The sequence below is a fragment of the Tachypleus tridentatus genome, chromosome 6 (assembly GCF_004210375.1).
Source record: "Tachypleus tridentatus isolate NWPU-2018 chromosome 6, ASM421037v1, whole genome shotgun sequence".
Taxonomy (NCBI): domain Eukaryota; kingdom Metazoa; phylum Arthropoda; class Merostomata; order Xiphosura; family Limulidae; genus Tachypleus; species Tachypleus tridentatus.
The window spans coordinates 87,926,111-87,946,551 of NC_134830.1; the positions used below are offsets into that span (position 1 = coordinate 87,926,111).

At 35.4% G+C, this 20,441-nt stretch overlaps 1 protein-coding gene across 3 annotated transcripts in view; it reads left to right on the forward strand.

Annotated features, from left to right (window-relative positions):
• The window catches only part of LOC143252975 (uncharacterized), a 173,124-nt gene that overhangs the window by 49,191 nt on the left and 103,492 nt on the right, over positions 1-20,441 (forward strand). For all 3 annotated transcript variants that reach the window (XM_076505946.1, XM_076505945.1, XM_076505947.1), the window contains exons 3-4: positions 980-3,252; positions 14,694-14,838. In XM_076505946.1, the coding sequence (XP_076362061.1) occupies positions 980-3,252; positions 14,694-14,838 (2,418 nt within the window). The remainder of the gene's footprint in view (positions 1-979; positions 3,253-14,693; positions 14,839-20,441) is intronic.

The following is a 20,441-nucleotide window of genomic DNA, read 5'->3' on the forward strand; positions in this document are numbered from 1 at the left end:
GCAATCTGCCAGGGACATAAGCACACAAAAATGGAAAAAATGGTCTAGATACAAGTAGAACCTTCTAAGAAGTTGTGAAATATTTGATGTTGGTATAAACATCAGCACCAGTACTTTAATATTGACTTCAGAAATAATGTATAGGGGTTATATATGTTTTCCTGATGCATGTACAATACATTATAAGAGGGTGGGACTGTAAATAATTCTGGGTAAGTCGATGCACATTTTGCATTGTTTCAAGAACATAGAGAATTTGAAGTCATATAGTTGTTCATAGCATGAAAATAATTCAACAAGAAAAATATTTTAGTATTTCAAGATAAGTATCTGATTGAAATTTATTTTTTATAGGGTACTTTTTATTTTTTAATACTTTAACAAAGAAAGCTTAAACTACTAAGTCATTATTCATAAATCACTGAGTCAGGATTTGTCTGTTTATTTATTCTAAGTTGATCATTCTTATTAACGTCTTCCTGATTTTCACTGAGTCCAGTCTTGCTAGTATTTATATTTACAGCTGCCAAATTTTGATTTTCATTCTTAATGTCTCATTCTTGCCTTTTCTCTGCAGCCGGTGTCCAGGTTCACATTTTGGAAGAAATATTGTAGTGCAAAATAACAAGTTTAGATTTTGTCCATTGTGTGGTGTTTTTATGTCACTGACAAATTTGGGCAGCGACCTTTCGACAACTTATGACACCCTTTTTAACCATGTTAGAAACACAGTGGTATTAGCTGATTTCCTTGGAATTCTTCTCCTCGCAACTTTATTTCTAGCCTTGTAATATGAAACAAAACATTTTTGTTAGTAGTGTTTAATTGAACATCACTATTTTAATGTAAAATTGTGCTTCATTTTAAAATGCATAGGGTCTAATTGTAACATGTATGATGGATTGGTTATAGCTTGTTTTTATAAAAGTACTTATCTACAATTTTTCATTTCTGTTTATGTATTTTAATTGTTTTCTAGGGAAAATGATTCTGAAAATGGTGATAGGTCTCTTGAGAAACAAAACTATCATACTGAAGCGTTATGTGAACAACAAGTAGAAGGAATTGATCTTGATAGTGAAAAAAGCCTAAATTTCTATAGTAAAGAGTTAGATAATAAGATAAGTAACAACATTGATAAATATGATTCAGTGCTCCTAGACAATACTGAATTGAAAAAAATTGAAGCAGATTCAAAATTCTCCAAAAATGAAGAAAAGCCAAATGAAGATAAATATGAATGTGAGGACTTCTTGGAAATACCAGTTGTTCAGACAAGAAGGGAACAGCAAACACTTGATGAAATTATAGCAGAGGGATTGTCTTCAGAAACATCTAATATGCTTGAATATTCTGAGAAAAAACAAACTGTTAGTATTGTATCATACTCACCTGGAAAAAATGAAAATAATATAATGAAAAAACAAGCTGATAGCCTTCTGGAAAAACCTTTAACACCAAGAAAACGTGGACGACCTCGAAAAAATACAGGCACCAGTCAGAAAGACACTGAAAAGTCAAACTGGGAAGAGGAGAAGATTGCAGTGTTTGAATCTTCACCTCAAGATACACCTTTACCAAGAAAAAGAGGAAGACCAAGAAAGTATCCTCTTCAGCTGACTACTGTTCAACAAACAGCTATCAAAGTTGTACCTTCACTAAGCCAGAGGAGGCGAGGACGCCCAAGAAAGACACCAGCCCCTGAAAACAAAGTAAATCAAGAACAGGAGTCTGAACTTAAGAATGAAAGTGAAGGTAAAACAGAACTTGAACCTTCATTAAGCAAAGAATTGTTACCTATAAAAAAAGAAAATGAGACTTCATCTCAAAATAAAGATCAGCGTGATATAGTTTTCTCATCAAAAGAAATGTGTGATAGGAGCACAAGTGAGACCAAAGCTTCTGAAGAAAGCACAACTTTATTGATGGCTAGAGATCAAGAGCTTAATAAGAAATATTTTTTGGAAGATAAAAATTTTGATGCAGCAAGGGCAAATGAAACCAAGTATTCACAAGAATATGATAATGAAGATAGTACAACCAAACAGAGTGTCATATGTAAAGAGCACAGTAATAAATCTCCTTCAAGAATCAAACATCTTAATAAGAAAACAAGTGAAATCAAGCAGTTAGAAAACTCTGTTAATGAAGGAACAACAACAGTATTAACAGTGAAACAATATAGTAATTGTGCATGTGAATCTAACCAGTTACAAGAATCTGATAATAGAGAGAATGTAACTAAAACAACTTTAACACAACAAGAGCATAGTAAAGACCATTATTCAGTAGGAAAACTTCGAAGTAGGAGCTTGAGTGAAACTGAGCAGCCAGGAGAATCTGGTTTTGAAGCTGGCACAATTAAGTTGACATTTGAGCATGAAGAAGGTACTAAGAAACCTCCTTCGAGAGCTAAACAACGAAGTAGAAGCATCAGTGGGAATAAGTATTTAGGAGAACCACAAAATGAATTTTATGAAACTAAGATGCTATCAATAAATAAAGATCAGACTTTGGTTTCTGAACTAAAATCTAAAAAGGAAGTGAACAAAATAAGAAAGAGAGAAAAATCTTACATTCCAGATAATTTGGATAAAGATGGTATGAAAAACGAGAAGGTTAAAACAGACAAATTAAGGCATTCTTCAGTGGAAAGTGAAAGTGGTCAAGTGAAAATAAAAACAAAAAAAATTCATATCAGAAGAGAATCTCGGACTCCATCTATAGAAGCACTGTCTATTGAACCATCTCTGTTTAGCACCCCAGATGTAATGATTAAAAAGAAATCAGGAGGTAATTTTGAACACCAGCCTGAAAATGATGAACAAATATCAAATACACCTAAAGTAGAAAAACATAGAATATGTTTATTAACAAAACTTGACAATTCTGAAAAGGATTATCAAAAAAATTCCATTGATAACAATAATACAAATGATGGTTTAAAGACCTTAGATAATTTAGTGAAAAATACAAATGTGATTAAAGAAAGGATTGAAGATGACAAAAATGAATTTGTTAATTTGAATGAGAAAGTTTTGGAATCTGAAGGTAATTTGATTATGGTTGAAAACAAATCTATAGATGAAAATAAAACTGTTGAAATAGATAAAAAACAGAACTTCACATCTAGTAGGAAGAAGCCAGTGGATACTAAATCAAAAGATGATAAGAAGTTTGACAAGGATTCAAATAATGTTCAAAAAAGGAATAGAACCGATAAGACAAATGAGCTTCAAACTCCTAAAAAAGGTAGCTTTTTTAATTTTATTTGCTTTACTGTGAAATAGTTTAATCTGTAAAATGTGTTAATATTTTTTATTATTACTTTTTTATTCTCAAAGCCAAGAATACAAAACTATGCTATGTAGCAGAATAAGTTGAAGTTGAAAACTTTTCTTTAATTTGTGTTTAAATATAGATCATAGGGCTCATTTATTAAATAACACTTCAGAATGCGATCCACCTCTCCAGAGATTGAGAGCTATTATCTCATTGTACTGCCAAAAGGTTTTTGTGTCTTTGCCAAGTCTGTAAATGGAACTCAGACCTTTACATATATTAATGTTTTCTGTGCCAGTCTTTGATACAGTCAGCATTATTCTATCCAATAGGAAGATGAAACATTCTCCATCCACAGTAGCTCTCCAAATAGTATCATGTATTATCTAAAATTTATTCTCACCTTGACACTACAATTGAATCAGACATGCCTCTTCATCATTATGGACTTTTTGTATTTATTATTTTAAATTTTAGTTAATATTTGAAGTATTATCTTTGTTACCTTAATTTTTGTTATTGAATTTTAAATAATTGAATACTTCTTTTATGATTTATTAACTTTTCTTACATTAATTTGTTTTCTCTTTATTAAATTATAAGATCTTGGAGACACATGTTCCAGAGTCTGTCATAGTGTTTCTTAGACAGGAATTAATGAGCCATATTTGGTTCTTAATAATTAATCTCATTTTTCATCATTACAATAAAGACCAAGACTACTTCAACAACAGAAAAAATATTTTAAATAATATTTTCTCATCCTCTGACATTTAGTGTAATTCATGAAGAAGAAAAAAATTTCATTTTTATTTCTACACTGTTGAGTTTTGTCTGTGAATAAAACAAAACCAACATATCAGCTATTTTCTTTTCCTTTTCATAATTGTTCTGACTGTGACAGAGAATGATTTTATTTTGCTAAAATCCTATCACCCCTTGAGAACATAGCTTTTGTATGAACCTTGTTATGACAAATCAAGTGATATTTGTCATGTTCTAATGAAAAAACTACTTTTGAAAGTGTAAATATGATTGGATAGAGCAAGAATTAGACCCTGCCATAACAATAAAGTAAATATGTGTACTTAAGAATTTTCTAATAATTGCTGTAAACTTACCTTTTAATTCCATTCATTTGTAAAGGTATGAAGGTATTTGTATGTTGAATTAAATTTGTTTGAAAGCAACAGAAATTTTATTCAGTGAGAAAACATATGATAGTTTGAGAGAAGGTAAGCATGTTTTGTTCAGTGCTTGTTTGAATGGGTAAGAAGGCAAATGTAAAATGTCTAGATAATCTCTGTCATCATCAGGTACAAACTTTGAAACAAAACGTCACGTGATTGAAGAGTGCTTAAAACTTAATAAGGGTATCCTTCAGATTACCATTTTTTCAAATTTAGTGCTTCATATATGCTGTGGTTTTACCAAATTACAGGTTTTATAGTTTTGTTTTACATTATGTTCACCAAATAAAATCATCAAGTAAGGTGTGTTGAATTAGTATGTTAGCAAGTGCGGAATATTCTGATGAATCAAATCTTTATTGAATATTATTTTTATGTTTATTGTATTCAGACAACTTACATAAATTGTTCTTCTGGCTATTTAATTATTTCAAATTGCAATTATGTTACAAAACATTATTACCTTTATTATTCATTGAAAAAAATGTTATTATTTTATTATTTATTATAATTATATTTTATATTATAAAATTATATTTTATATTATAAAAATTAAGCTGATTTATTTGAGTTGCAAAAGATAACATGAGATCACTGTATGTTTTTTAAAAGAAAGACGAGAACAGTTGCATGGTGGTATTTAGTCAACAGTACTTATTCTTTCTCCCAGTAGGAAATGAGAGGAGTGTCATGTGATACCAGTGGTAACAATAATTAAAATAGGAAGGTTAATACCATTTTAATACTGGTTGTAAATAATCATGTAACACCAAGATTGCTGTTTTTCATTAATTGAACACTAGACATTTCACTTTAGTTATTCTCAGAAGCCTCCAACAAAAAGGTCAATCTTAACTGACAGTACAAACCTTCATTTTTTTTAAATAATAAATTTTGCTTGAGTCTATAGTATGTGCAGTTGAAGCTCATTGTTGGAAAAAATTTTCTACCTGTAGTAAACAAAGTTACAGATTCGAGTAAAAAAAAATTAAGCTGAAAATTAAAATAATCATAAGTGCCATACTTTGTCCTTATTTATCTGTGGTTGTAGTTGTTTGATGAGAACAGCTTTAAATTTTGTGTTGGTGTACTTGATAGCTTTGTTAAAGATTTGTATATAATGGTGGATTCATATCAATTACCCCTCGGTGTGGATTTCTGTATGTGGTGAGGGGACCTCCCAGGGAAGGTTCTGTTCATTCAGTTTACCTCCTCTCGGATCTAAACATCCACCCACATGTTTGCTGTGCGTGGCAACCCGTGAAGGGGAGGAGAGGATCCTGGTGGTTGTGGGGTCTAACCCTAACACACCACTTTGGCCTTGAATTCCTGTAGATGGACAGCCTTGGGGTGACCCCTCTTGGATCAATTGGCTGGTCAAGTTGGGCTGCGGTCAACCAAGTACCAGTGTTGGATGCTCTCAACAGGTGTTGTGGACATTGTATCTGATGCTGGTGTTTGGGTAAAGTACTTACGAAACCCTGACGTTGCTGCAATGTCCTTGTTTGACATTGTAGTGTGTCCCCTAGTAGGGCTTCTTGGTGGGTGGGGTCAGTGGGCACCAAAATTTCCCTTTTTTTATTATGGATTCTCCAAATAAAAACTTAAATCAAATAGCGAAAAACCAATCCATAGGTAAAGGACCACGTCTTGAAGATTCTAAGCAGCAATATTCAACATCTGTAAAACTTGTTGTACCTCATTTTCTTATCCTACATTCTCTTTCAGACAAGTCTTTAGAAGGGATTTGCTGGCTCTCCAGTGTCAGTAAAGAAGTTTCAAACTGGTGATATATTGGTGGAAACAGCCACATCTCAACACAGTGAACTCCCATTCATTATTTTCCCATTTTTTATAGAGGGTTGACAATAATCCACGAGGCAGTGATCATTTTCCTGTAATCTTGAGAGAGACTGGTCGTGGTCAATGCCACCCAACTCGCGTGCCCTGGTGGAAGCTGGATCAGGCAAACTGGCCCTCTTTCACTGCTCTCTTACTGTTCTGTAAGTCATCAATTGACGACTGTGTGGCACCAGTAACTGACTGTATTATACAAGCAACTGCTCAGTGTATTCCTAAAACCTTGACACATTTCCACTATATCCTTGTCCATGGTGGAATCCTGTCTGCCACATGGCTTGGAAGGATCAAAAATGGGCCTGGATACTTTCTGTAGATATCCCACACTCTCGAACCGCATCACTTTCCATCAAGCACGTGCTCGGTGGGTAAGACGTCAAAGCCAGAAGGAATCTTGGATTAAGTTCACAACTGGCATATCTTTTACCACCAGTTCCAAAGTCATATGGGACAAGATTTGAAAGGTCAGTGGGCAATATAATTCTTTGCCCCTGTCGATCTTCCTCTCTGATGGCCAGGAAGAAGTTGATATCAAGAGCATCACTGGTACTCTACGTGAAAGCTTTTGCTGGGTATCTAACTCTTCTATTTTTTCCTTCACCTTATTAGCCATCAAGACTCAGACAGAGAGATCACCTCTTTCCATTCAAGTTGATTCTCTCTGTGACTATAATTGTCCCTTTGCACTGGTTGAACTCAAGCTGTCTCTTCATCGGTCTGGTAGTACATCCGTTGAACCTGATGATATACACTGTGAAATGTTGTGTCATCTATTTCCTGCTTCCCTTGCTAGTATTCTGATTTTTTTTAACCGGATCTGGTAGGAGAATGTTTTTCCTGATGCTTGGAACCAGGCTGTTGTCCTACCTTTCTCTATGCCTGGGAAGGATTCCAAGATTCCTTCAGACTACCATCCAATTGCTTTGATGAGCTGTCTCTGTAAGACCTTGTGGAGGATGACTAATGCTCATCTTGTTTGGTTCCTCGAATCAAACAACCTCCTGTCACCCACCCAGTGTGGGTTCTGAAGACAGCACTCTACTGTTGACCACTTGATTCAACTTGGAATATCAATCAGAGAAGCCTTTCTGAAACAACAACATCTTGTATCAGTATTCTTTAACATTGAGAAGGCTTATGAATCAACATGGTGTTAATGCATTTTGTGAGACCTCCATGTATATGGGTTATGTAGCCATTTGCCAATTTTTATTAAAAAATTTTTAATGGATTGGAGATTTCCAAGAGCCTGTGGGTTTGACACTTTCCTGTTCTTTTATTTAGGAATATGGAGTCTGTCACACTTTTCAGTATAAAGATTGATGCCATCACTGAACAACTCCCTCTCACTGGTGCAAATGGGCTTTATGTTGACGACTTTCACATCTCATGTTGGTTGTTGAATATGAGGTATATTGAGTGGCAGCTACAGACTTTCCTCAATCATTTACTGAAGTGGACCACAGCAAATGGCTTTAACTTCTCTCTCTCTGAAACTGTTTGCATGCACTTTTGCTGCCAATGGGTATTCACCCTTATCCTGAACTCTGTATTGGTGAAGTTGTGCTGTTTGTGGTCTCTCACACAAATTTCTTGGGGATTATCTTTGATCATAAGCTGCACTTTATACAACACACCAAGCAGCTACAGGTCAAATGTACTAGAGCACTGAACATTCTACGTGTCCTCTCTTTCACCACTTGGTGAGCAGATCGATGTTCTGTGCTAATGATATATCGTGCTCTTGTTTGATCAAAATTCAACTATGAATCACTGGTCTGTGGCTCAGCCAGACCTTTGATCTTAAAGATGCTGGACCCTATTCATCATCAAGGACTTTTGCTCTGCACTGGGGCTTTCTACACTTCTCCAGTTCAGAGCTTATACATAGAGTCTCATGAACCTTCTTTGCGCCTTTGCCGTTTGCAACTGTCTTTACTGTATGTTTTGAAACTTAGTTCCTTACCAAAGCATCCCACCTGGGGTTGTGTTTTCCTTCCTCAGTGGGCCATACTTTTTTAGACCAGACAGTCTGCCGTTGCTCCTTTTGCCCTTTGTATCCAGGCACAGTTGGATGAATTGAGTCTGTTCTTGGATAACATTGTTGTATCCACTAGTCAGCCCATCCCACCATGACTTCTTACAGTCCCCAGTTGTGACATATCCTTTAAGTCATTTGAGAAAAGTAGGTACTTCTGATTGGAAATACTGTCTGCTATATACTGAACATTTTTTTAACCATCCTTCCTTTCCTATTTATATAGATGGTTCAAAATCAGGTGACTGTGTGGGCTCTGCTATGGTTTGTTGTGGTTGGTGGTTGCATGTAGAATTCCCTCTACAGCTTTTGTGTTCATTGCTGAACTGTACACCTTTTCTCTTGCCCTGGGTCACACAGAAGCTAAGCAGTACTTAAACTGCACTATTTATACTGACTCACTTAGTTCTTTACTGGCCCTGGAATCTTTTCAAGTTGGTTCACCCCCTGTTCTCGCCAATATTCAAAACTGACTGGCCAATTGTTCTTAAACATGTTTTTCTATCCAGTTTTTCTGGATACTAGGCCACATTAGTATTTGTGGGAATGAGCTCGTGGATGCCGCAGCTAAGTCTATTTGCTCTGGCACTATCACCACTGTGCCTTTTCCATACATGGATTATGGTCCTTTATTTTAGGTTTGGCTCCATGCCAACTGGCAGTTGACTTAGAGTGAGCAACGAGAAAACAAGCTTTTCCATATTAAACCCTATATTGGACTTCGGCCGTCTTGTTCTAGTAAGGATTGGAAATAGGAAATTGTTCTAACTAGACTATGCATTGGTCACAATTTTTTAACTCGTTGTTTTCTTTTATCTGGAACTGATGCACCAGTGTGTAGTTTGTGTAACACTCAGGTTACAATAAGCCACATTTTACTTTCTTGCTGTCATTATGACTCTCGGTGACAGCACCATTTTAAACATGTTCTGTCTCATGGTTTGTCCATAATGTTATACAGTGTTATTGGTTATGGTGACAGTGTCTGCCTTGGTAATGTTTTTAGTTTTTTAAAGGCCATTTATCTTTTTAATGTGGCTCCCTTTTAAAAATCACAGTTCATCTAGTTCGATTTGAAATTAGAATCTGACCATAACAATTAACAACTTGAAACCAGGACTGGAAAGACCAATTTCAGGTGACTAACACTGCTGTTTGAACGACCCATTAGTCTTCCTGGAGAGTTATTATTTTAATTTTGCTACATGTTTTTTAGAACCTTTCTGTTACTTTCCTTTTTGAAAATGACCATAAAGTCAAATAACTCATAACCAGGACTGGAAAGGCCAACTTTGGGTGACTAATGGTGGTTTTTGTACTTAGCTCTTATTCTTCCTGGTGAGTTATGATAATTACTGTTATGCTACAGAAAGTCCTTTACAACTTGAATTATTGTAGTTTTTCTCTTAAGGTTGTTGACTAGATGTAAACATTGGTTTTATGCTATTTATGTATTGTTTTTTCAAAACTTTGTTTTCTTTTACCTTAATTTCCTTTTATGAATTTTACTAAATTTACTTTTAACTTTTTACTTGATGTTTGGCGCAAATAGCCTAGCTGCTTTGTGCCATAAAATGCTAAATCAACCAAACGAACCAACCAATTTTGTAGAGATTCTAGTTACCAACCTTTCATGTTTCTTCCTCGTTCTGTGAAAACATTCTGCATGTTTTAAAGACACTAGCTTCTTTGAAGTTCCTATATTCTTATGAATGGGTTTTATTTGGGAACTTAGTTCCATGATTCACTTTTAAGGAAGCTAGTAGTGATGATGTTCAGTGTATGTATGTTTGCAAGTTGGATGAAAGTTAGAGGCTATCCTAACAAAAGTTGAAGAAATAGATAAAGAAAAGTGTAAACTACAGTAAGTAACAGCAGGACTTCAAGAGGAGCTTAAGCTTTTATATACAAGGGAAGCATCATCTAAAATTAATTATGACATTCATTGGTGTTAAAAGTAGTGAACTTTGTTGTAGAGAGACTATTCTCTTGCACAACAGATTTCAGCCCATAGTTTATGTTGGTGAGGAACTATTGGAGGGAGGAAAAGCAAAAGAAGTCGAGAATGATATAGATTGTGAGCTTAAAGAGGTTATAGTTATAGGTGATTCCTTGATAAGGCATGTGGATAAAATAGTCTATGGGGTAAATAGGAAGAAAAAGAGTTAAATTATGGTACCCTGGGGGCCAGGTAGAAGACAACTTGCAGAGCAAGAGATTGGCAATGATGCAGTTTTTGTTACATCATTTGGGGCTAATGATATAGGGAAAAGTAAGTCAGAGAAGCTAATTAATAAGTACAGTGGATTGATAAAATCGTTTGAAGATAAAGGCTATAAATCAGTAATGTCAGGGATGCTGCCAAGAATTAATTTTAGACAATAAATTAGGTGTAAGTTGCCAGGATTAAATGCTAAGCTGAAATTAATATGTAAGGATGAGCAGGTTAGCTGGTTGGACTTGAAGAATCAGGTCAGTGTGAGAAGGGAACATTTTGGAACAGATAATTTACATTTAAGTAGGAAAGGGTCTGGCATTTTTGCAAGGGCTATCAACTCAGATGTAAGGTAAGTTTTAGACTAAATAGTGGTGAGGTCAAAGATAAACTGAATGAAACAAAATGGAGATGTAGAGGAAAGTTTAATATAGGAAATCAGTTTAAAAATAGTTATAAAAATAGTCTTCATTGCAACTATTGTAATACTAAAAGTATAAGAAGTAAAATAGATGACTTTAGGGCACTGGTAGGAATAGAAGATTTTTGTATAATGGGAATAACTGAAACATGGTTAAATGTAAATCATTTTGTTGACAAAATTCACTGTAATGTATGGTTACAGGTTATTTAATAGCAACAGAGTGGTAAAGACAGGAGGAGGAGTGAATGCATGTAAAGTGTGAGTTGCATCCTGTTGAAATTGAGAATATTAAGAATAACAGTGAGGAGATTTGGGTTTCTGTTAATTTTACAGTGAAAGTAAGATTTCAGCTGTTAATGAAGTCAAAATTATGGGTGATTTTAGTTTCTGATGTATTGAGTTGGAAGTACTAGAGTCAAACCAAAAGGGAAGAAAAGATTTTGAACACTGTCCAAAATAAATTTGTTCACCAGTTTGTCAAGAAACCTACTAGAAATAACACTATTTTATTTTTATTGTTAACTTCTAATAGAGAAATGGTTGAGAGGGTGGAAGTTGAGGGATATCTAGGTAAATGTAGTCGTTGCTGTATTATGTTTGATATTTTGCTGCATATGAAAGTCTGAAATAATGATATTTTGAAGGGATGCAACAAGAATTATCTGTTGTGAATTGGGCAGCTGAGTTCTTTGGAGACATTGGGCAAATTTAAAAAAAATTTTTTTGACTGAAATCATAGAAGATCAAAGTTGGTCAGACAGGAAATTATGACATCCAAGAAGTTATATGAAAAAAATTGACTGAAAACAAAAATTAACAGTAAGGGTTGATTTTTTTTAATTATGTTAGGAGTAAATAAAAGTTAGGATGTGAATGTGAACCTTGAAAGATGACAAAGGAAGGCCTTTGTCTAAGTATTATAAAATATCTAATTTATTAAATTCTGCCTTTTTTTCAGTTTTTTGATAATGAAGATCTAAGCGTTATTCATCAACTTGAACAACTGATACATAAAACAAAGTTGAACAAGACAATCATATAAATTGTTACAATAAAATTGAGAAGTTCTATGAATGACAAGGCTGCTGGGCTGGATACTTCCCCTGAAAGTTTTAAAGGAGGTCAAGGATTGGATATGTGAGCTACTTGCCACAGTGTTTTTATAAGTCCTTGAATAGTGAAAAGCAAACATTAAAACTTTAAAAACACTGCCCCAGGTCATGATGGAATCTCAAACATTATTCTCAAAAATGCATCACCTTCCCTTCTCTTACACTTACAAAATATGAATTTCTCTCTCTTTACAGGTTATTATCCAGACTTCTGGAAAAAAGCAACAGTTATAGATATATCTAAATAATTTTAATCCTGATAATTCCAGGCCCATCAGTCTTTCCAGCTGCTTGGGTAAACTGTTGCGTAAAATGATTTCTAACAGACTCTTTTACTGTGAAATCCACAACCTGATCCCTAATATACAAAATTCCTCCCAGTAAGACAGACATACTATAGCCCACTTAACAAGTTTAACCGAGTCCATACACAGAGCATTCAGTAACAATAAAGCAAAATTAATTACTGATATTAAACTGGAAAATAGTAAACTCTTTGTTTTAGTAGCTTGTGAAATGTGGTTGTTAAGATTTATTTATGTTATTGTTAATCCTATCCTAACTCTACAAGTTTAACATTAAACATGTACTACAGATATCAGTCCAAAGAGGCTAATAGTAGGACATTATACTTTAATTCTTCCAATTAGTATAGTCAATTTATTGTTGCCAATAAAAATATATATGACTAGGCTGTTTCACTTCATAAGCATTTGCAGTATAAAACGTAGAATAGTACACACATGATGATACAGTTTATTCAGTTATTAGGTTAATATCCTATTCATAATACATTGTTTTGCATACAGTCTACAGTAAAAAAGTAAAGACTACTCCAGTGTGCCAACTAGCAGTAATACCTAATAAATTTTTAATATTTGTGGTGTAACGTCAGCACCATTTCCTTGTATAATGATTTTATGTGGATCTACAAAACGTTAAGTTTAAATTTTATTTTATACAGAATCACCATAACAAGTGAAAATTGGATGATATTTGAAAATTTCCAAAACCATTTAATTTGCTATCATTTGATACATCATTCATCTATGTAGAACCAAATTTTGATTTTCGTTTATGCTCCTTTAAATGCTTTGAAAATGTGTTCCTGGTTGTGAATTCAATTATAAAAAATTTACAAAAATACTTCACTTTATTTTCCTTTCCTAAGGAATGTAATTGGTGCCAAAAATGATAAATTAGTAAATTCAGTAAAGAATTAATTGTATTACATTTGAATTTCTATATGGTGGAGAGATTAATATTATGCTCAGCTTTTGTGCAGTTCTATCCAATGTGAGGTTGCATGTAATTTTTTTTTTAAAGGCAGTCCACTTTCATTGGATGCCTTATGCCCAATGTTATGTTATATTTAAACTGAATCAGTTCTTATATGGAAACAAAATGTTCAAAGTTACAGTAAATGTATAAGAAAATTCTTTAATGTGAGCATACTTATTTTGACAAACTTGGATATTGACATGTTTTTGATGGTTTTTATTTTTTATTGAGGTCACTAAGAATAAGACCTTATGGTTATGGTAATTTTATCTTTATCAGGTATTGAATTAAATTTGACACAGTTAGAAAATATATGACTAATTTCATATATGTTATTTTTGTTTACAGCAGAGGCAAAATTTCCTTTTTCAGGAAATATTCTACAGTTGTAATAAGCTACATCATTGTATTATATTGTCTTCATTATATTATTGTGTTTTGATTGACCCAAAGTAGTTTTTTTTAATTGAGTCCCTTTGTAGATTTATTGTCATGTACTGTTGTCTCAGTTTCTTCACAACAGTGAATAAAAGCAACACATGGAGATAATGTGTATAACATATAGTAATATAACACTCAAACAGAATTAGTTTTAAACTTGAAATGTTTCATAATTGACTCACTTGTGATTACTGAAATTTAAGATTGAGGACAGCTGACATCAGAATGTTCTTAATGGTTTTAGATTAAAATCATCGTGTCCTAACCAAATATTTTGCACAGTTATTTAGCATTGTTTTACAACAGTTTAATGTTCAAAGCAATCGGCCCGGCAATAGCAGGTAGATTAAGGAGTTTGGCTCGTAATGTGAGGGTTGCAGGTTTGAATCCCCATCACACCAAACATGCTTGCCCTATCAGTCATGGGGGCATTATAATGTTACAGTCAATCCCACTATTCTTTGGTAAAAGAGTAGCCCAAGAGTTGGCGGTGGGTGGTGATGACTAGCTGCCTTCCCTTTAGTCTTATACTGCTGGATAGTTCTCATGTACCCCTGCATGAAATTTAAAAAAAAAGCGATTGCTGAGTAAAAAAGAGTTATTGTTTTGAATGCTGGTTTAGTTCCAGTTTTCTATTTTTTTGCAAAATAATTTGGTATGATGTGTTTTTTAACCTTAAGCTAATACTTGATACATTGTTTTGTTGACCTGACGTTTTTTTCTGAAAATTGTTTTGTCTTTTGGAGTTTTTTTATTTTTATTAACTTTATCAGAACAATGAAAATGTTTGAACATAAAACGAATAAATCATCACTTTTTGAAATATTTCTTATATGTGTGTTTATCAAAGATAAAACATCCAAGGAAGACATAAAAGAGAAAAAGGGTGACAACATTGACATTGATTACACTGATAATTCCAGTGATACTGAATGGTTACCTGAAGATGATCCTGAACGACTTTGGTGTATATGTAGGAAACCTCATGGGGGAAGGTGAGATTCTTTTTTATTTAACCCTATTTTGAAAGGTAAGTACAACCTTTAATTAATTCACATCAGCCAAATATTTACAGTTGTGTTTCCAGTGTTATTTTTCTTTATTTTATGGTTAAGTGTTCTGTGGTTACTTGACAAAGCTACTGCTGTTGTGAGAATTTCAATTGATTTACCTTTATTGAGTTACAATTTTCTTTTACTTTATCATCTTTGAATACCCAGTCTCAACAGAAACTAGAGCTATGTATTGCAGTATTCGGATATGCTATGATTTTCACTTCCTTTGGCTTTATGTTAACAAAATTTTACTTTTCCTTTAATTTCCAGGGACTGCTAATTGGGTTGTGTGTATATTGGGCACCATCTTATGATTGTACCAAAATAATCAACTGATTAAAATTAATGTCTCTAACAATTTACTGTGTCAATTATTCCAGCTGTCAAAATAATCAGCATATTGCCATTCTCTTCACTTGTGAAACACAAAGCCAAATAGTGAAGGGGTTTCTCATAGTTTGAGGTTTTATGGTTCAATTTCCATTGCCACTAAACTCACCTACTCTGTTTTTGGTATTGTAAAACTGCTTATGTAGTTTGTTTTTGTTATTAACTTTGAACTTCTGACTGGACAGAAGGCAACTAGATCAAATCTCTCATGTACAAATGGTAAATAAAGTGTATATTTTCTGGTTTGTTTTACATTCTATTATATCTCTGATTTATAATTGTGTAACTGTATTCTGTAATCTTGTATAAGCAGGCGTATATGTAGGAGAGGTGATATGGGAGGGGCTTAACCCCCTCAACCAGTTTTTAATTTTTTCAGAAATCTAGATCTAGGAGAGGAGATTCAAATGGCTAAACCCTCTTGCCAAATGTTTTTCTTTCATCAGTGAACACTGTTTAATGTTGTACAAGTAGGCACAGATCAAGGAGTCTTTTAAATTTTTTATTTTAATTTGTTTTCAGAAATTAATAGAAACAGCCTGGCATCCATACCTTACCATAAAGTATCCAGAAGAAACATTAGATATTGAGTGTTTTCATTTGATTGGACTGTTAATTACCATAAAGTTTCTTTGAGGTTTTCTGAAAGCAACACAGCTGGAGGCCTCAAACATTAACTAATTATTTTAAGTTAATACAACAGTATGAATGGCAATTATTTAGTGCAGTAGTAAATTTCCAATACAATACTTACCTCTTCTCAAAGGATTAGCTATTTTTGTCCAATGCTGTCCTCTATATGAGAATTTTTTCTTTATGCATGCCACAAGTCTCCTCAAGGTGGATTTCTGTAAGTGGTGAGGAGACCTCCCAGAGAAGGTTCTGTACATTCAGTTTACCTTTTGTGGGATCTAAACATCCATTCACATGTTTGCTGTGCATGGTAACCCATGAAGAGGAGGAGAGGATTCTGGTGGCTGAGGGATCCAACCCTGACATACCACTTTGGCCTTGAATTATTGTAGACTGGCAGCCTTGGAGTGGCCCCTAGGGTAAATTGGCTGGTCCATTTGGGCTTGGGTCAACCAAGTACCAGTCGGACGTTCTGAATATGTATTGAGAACATAGTGTCCAATGTTGGTGTTGCAGCAATGTCCTTGTGTGGCATTGCAGTACGTCCCCTTGTAGGGTTCTATGGTGAGTGGGGACAGTGGGCACTGAAATGTACTATATTTATTTTGGATACTCCCATCCACAGTGATCACGTACGGACGATTCTGTTACACAGTCACTATCACAGTCAGGCTCAGACTTTGAATTCCTGAAGACGAGTTATTGTTGAGAGGGATTTAAAGAACATACCTGAGTTGGAGATCCTTGTTGATTTCTCTAGCCAAGGCATTTCTGGGGTGTGCTGTATCTCCACTCATAAGAATGGAATAATGTTACCTGCAAATGTACATATTTTAACATTTACATCTGTCTGTTCACCTGCTACTGTCAAGGCAGGATACTTAAACATTCTCAGATATTTACAATGTCAGCAGTTCAGTCACTTGAAAACATCATATCATGGCTCTTTGATTTTGCTCTTTGTAATGGCAAAGATCATGTTGCTTATGAGTACAAACTGGAACCCCAGTGTATTAACTTTAACACTTCCCCCTCTCTTACATTCATTCTTTTCCTAATTGGATTGAGGAGAAAGATGTCCAACATTTAAAGACTATGAACAATATCTCCTACCCAAAGGCTTGAAAGTTATTATCTCCAACTACATCTTGGACATATGCTGCTGCACTCTGTTTCACTGCTGGAAGTGCAGACAAATCTTTCCTTTTTCTTTCCATGGTTAAAATAGTTGATAAGTCAACATCCATTCCTATCTCTGTTCTCACCATTTCTTTCCTGGATTCACTTCCTTGGGTTCCAGGGTTTGGCATTTCCTTGGATACATCTTCTTTGGCCTTGAGATGAAGAACAATTATTCATTCACATACACAATCACTGGCATCTACACCCAATTGACCCAGGGCAGGATCCATGGTATTTGAAAGACCTCTTTCTAATAAAGAGAAATGATGTGGTCATTAATAGAAGGGCTCCCCAACCAATTATCCTCCACCTTAATAAATTTGGCCACTTTGATACAGTTGAACTGTAGAGGTAACTGTTCTAATTTAGATGACATTAAGGTACTGAATGATTCTTATTGTCTTGTGTGTCCTTTCTTTTGGCAGTTTTCTTTATACCACATTGATATGCATGGAGATGTGGCACAGCTGGTCATCCAGCATGTACCTGCCTTATCTTTGCCACTCTATGTACACTTGGATGCTGTAGCCATCCATGTTTTTTGTTCCGTACCATCATTGTTTGTTCTCTCTACCTGTCTCCTGGAAAGACCTATGATGCTGTTATTGAACAGTTGCCATCTGCCTTTTTAATCCCAGGGGACTTTAATGGATATAATCCATGTTATGGTGTTGACGATATTGATGGGAGAGGTGGTTCTTTAGAGTATATGCTCTCAGATAGCAACCTTTCTCTCTTCAGTGCTGGTTCTTATACCTACTTTCATGCACCTAATCAGTCTCTTACTGCTATTGATCTCCCTATCTGCTCCCCCTCATCACCCCTCAGTGTGGATTCTTGTACGTGGTGAAGGGACCTCCCAGGGAAAGTTCTCTTCTTTTAGTTTACCTCCTCTGAGATCTAAACATCCACCCACGTGTTTGCTGTGCATGGCAACCCTTGAAAGGGAGGAGAGAATCCTGGTGGTTGAGGGGTCCAACCTCAACACATCACTTTGGCCCTGAATTCCTGTAGATGAGCAGCCTTGGGATGGTCCCCCTTGTGTGAAATGGCTGGTCCACTAGAACTAGGGTTAACAAAGTACCAGTGTTGGATGTTCTCAACAGGTGTTGTAGACATTGTATCTGATGCTGGTGTTGGGGTATAGTGCTCACGAAACCCTGGCATTGCTGCAGTGTCCTTGTTTGGCATTGTAGTGCATCCCCTCGTAGGGCTCCATGGTGGATGGGGGCAGTGGGCACTAAAATATTCCTTTTTTTATTATGGATCCTCCAAATAAAAACTTAAATAAAATAATAAAAAATATTCCATAGGTAAACAACCACGTTTTGAAGATTTTAAGCATCAGTCTTTAACATTTGTAACACCTGTTGTACATCATTTTCTTATAGTACATTATCTTTCAGACAAATCTTTAGGGCAGATGTCTCTTTTTTCATTCAGAAGAGACAAGAGGGACTTGCTGGCTCTCCTAAGTCACTAAAGAAGCTTCAAACTGGTGACATATTGATGGAAATATCCACATCTCAACACAGGGAACTCCTCTTGCATTCAAAGGCAAATTGGGACATACATATTGAGGTTACACCTCATGCTACTTTGAATTCATCATAAGGAGTTATTGTTGAGAGGGATTTGAAGAACATCCCAGAGTTGGAGATTCTTGCTGGTTTCTACACTCAAGGAGTTTGTACAGTGAGGCATATCTCCACTCAGAAATATGGAATTACGATGCCAACTAGTGTCCTCATTTTGACATTTGCATCACCACATCCACCTGTCACCATTAAGGCAGGTTATCTTAATTGCAGGGTACGGCCATACATCCCAAACACTATCTGATGTTCCCAGTGTCAGTGTCAAAGATGTAATGTTGTGGTTCCTTGACATATGCTCATTGCAGTGGCAAGGACCATGATGCTTATGAGTATGAAACAGACCCTCATTGCATCAGTTGCAATGGCTTTCACTCATCCTACTTTAATCCTTGCCCTACATGGTTGGAAGGAAAAGAGGTACAGCATTTGAAAATGATTTATAACATTACTTGTCCTGAGGCTCGAAAATTGCTGCCCACTACCTCATCTCGGACACATGCTGCTGCACTTTGTTCCATAAATACAGTGGGAGTGCAGATGAATCTCGTGCCTCCAAAAGAATCATTCTCAAACCAAACGAAATGTCTTTTGACCTCCATAGTCAAAAACGTTGATGAATTAACTTCAATACACATCTCTGTCCCTAGCATACATTACAACAAATCCCAAGATTCACTTCCTTTGGTTCTGGGTACAGGCACTACTTCAGATACATCTTCTTCTCCCACCCCAAGATGCAAAAGGATCATGCTTTCACATCCTCAGTTGCTGGAATCCTCTTCCAATAGCAAAGACCTATCCAATCAACCCAGGGGAGGATCCATGGAGGTCAGTAGACCTCCTTCGAACAAATGTAGTAAAGAAAAAAGACATGGTCATAAACAGAAGGGTTCTCCACCCAATTCACCTACGCATAAATTAAAATGGCCACCTTGATACAATGGAACTGTTGAGGTTTACATTGTAATCTTGTTGACATCAAAACATTGATTGCTTCCTATCATCCTGTATTTCTTTTTTTACAGGAAACATTTTTAAAGCCTGCAGACACAATCACTTTTTGGCAATTTTCTTTGTACAGAAATGACAGGTTCGAGATGGACAAGTGCATGGAGAGGTAGCACTGTTAGTTGATCAGCATGTGCCCACCTTGTCTTTGCCACTGGACACACTCTTGGAGACCATAGCCATCCGTATTTCCTTGGGTTGTACCATCACTGCTTGTTTTCTCTACCTGTCACCTGGAGAGACCTATGATTAATCAGACCTTGATGCTCTCATTGAACAGTTGCCACTCCCTTTTCAATCCTAGGATAATTTAATGGACATCATCCTCTCTGTGGAAGTGCTGATATTGATGGGAGGGGTCATTCCATAGAGAGTATGCTCTCAGATCACAACCTTTCTCTTTTCAATACTGGATCTTCTACTTATTTCCATGCACTTAGTCAGTCCTTTACTGCTATTGGTCTCTCAATTTGCTCCCCTTCACAATTCTCCCATTTTTCACGGAGGGTTGACAATAATCTATGAGGCAGTGATCATTTTCCTATAATTTTAAGAGAGACTGTCCATGGTCGATGCCACTCGACCCACATGCCTCGGTGGAAGCTGGATCAAGCAAACTGGCCCTATTCACTGCTCTCACAGAACTTGATCCTGCCATCATCTGTAAGCTATCAGTAGAGACTGTGTGATAGCAGTAACTAACTGTATTATACAAGCAGCTGCTCAGTGTAT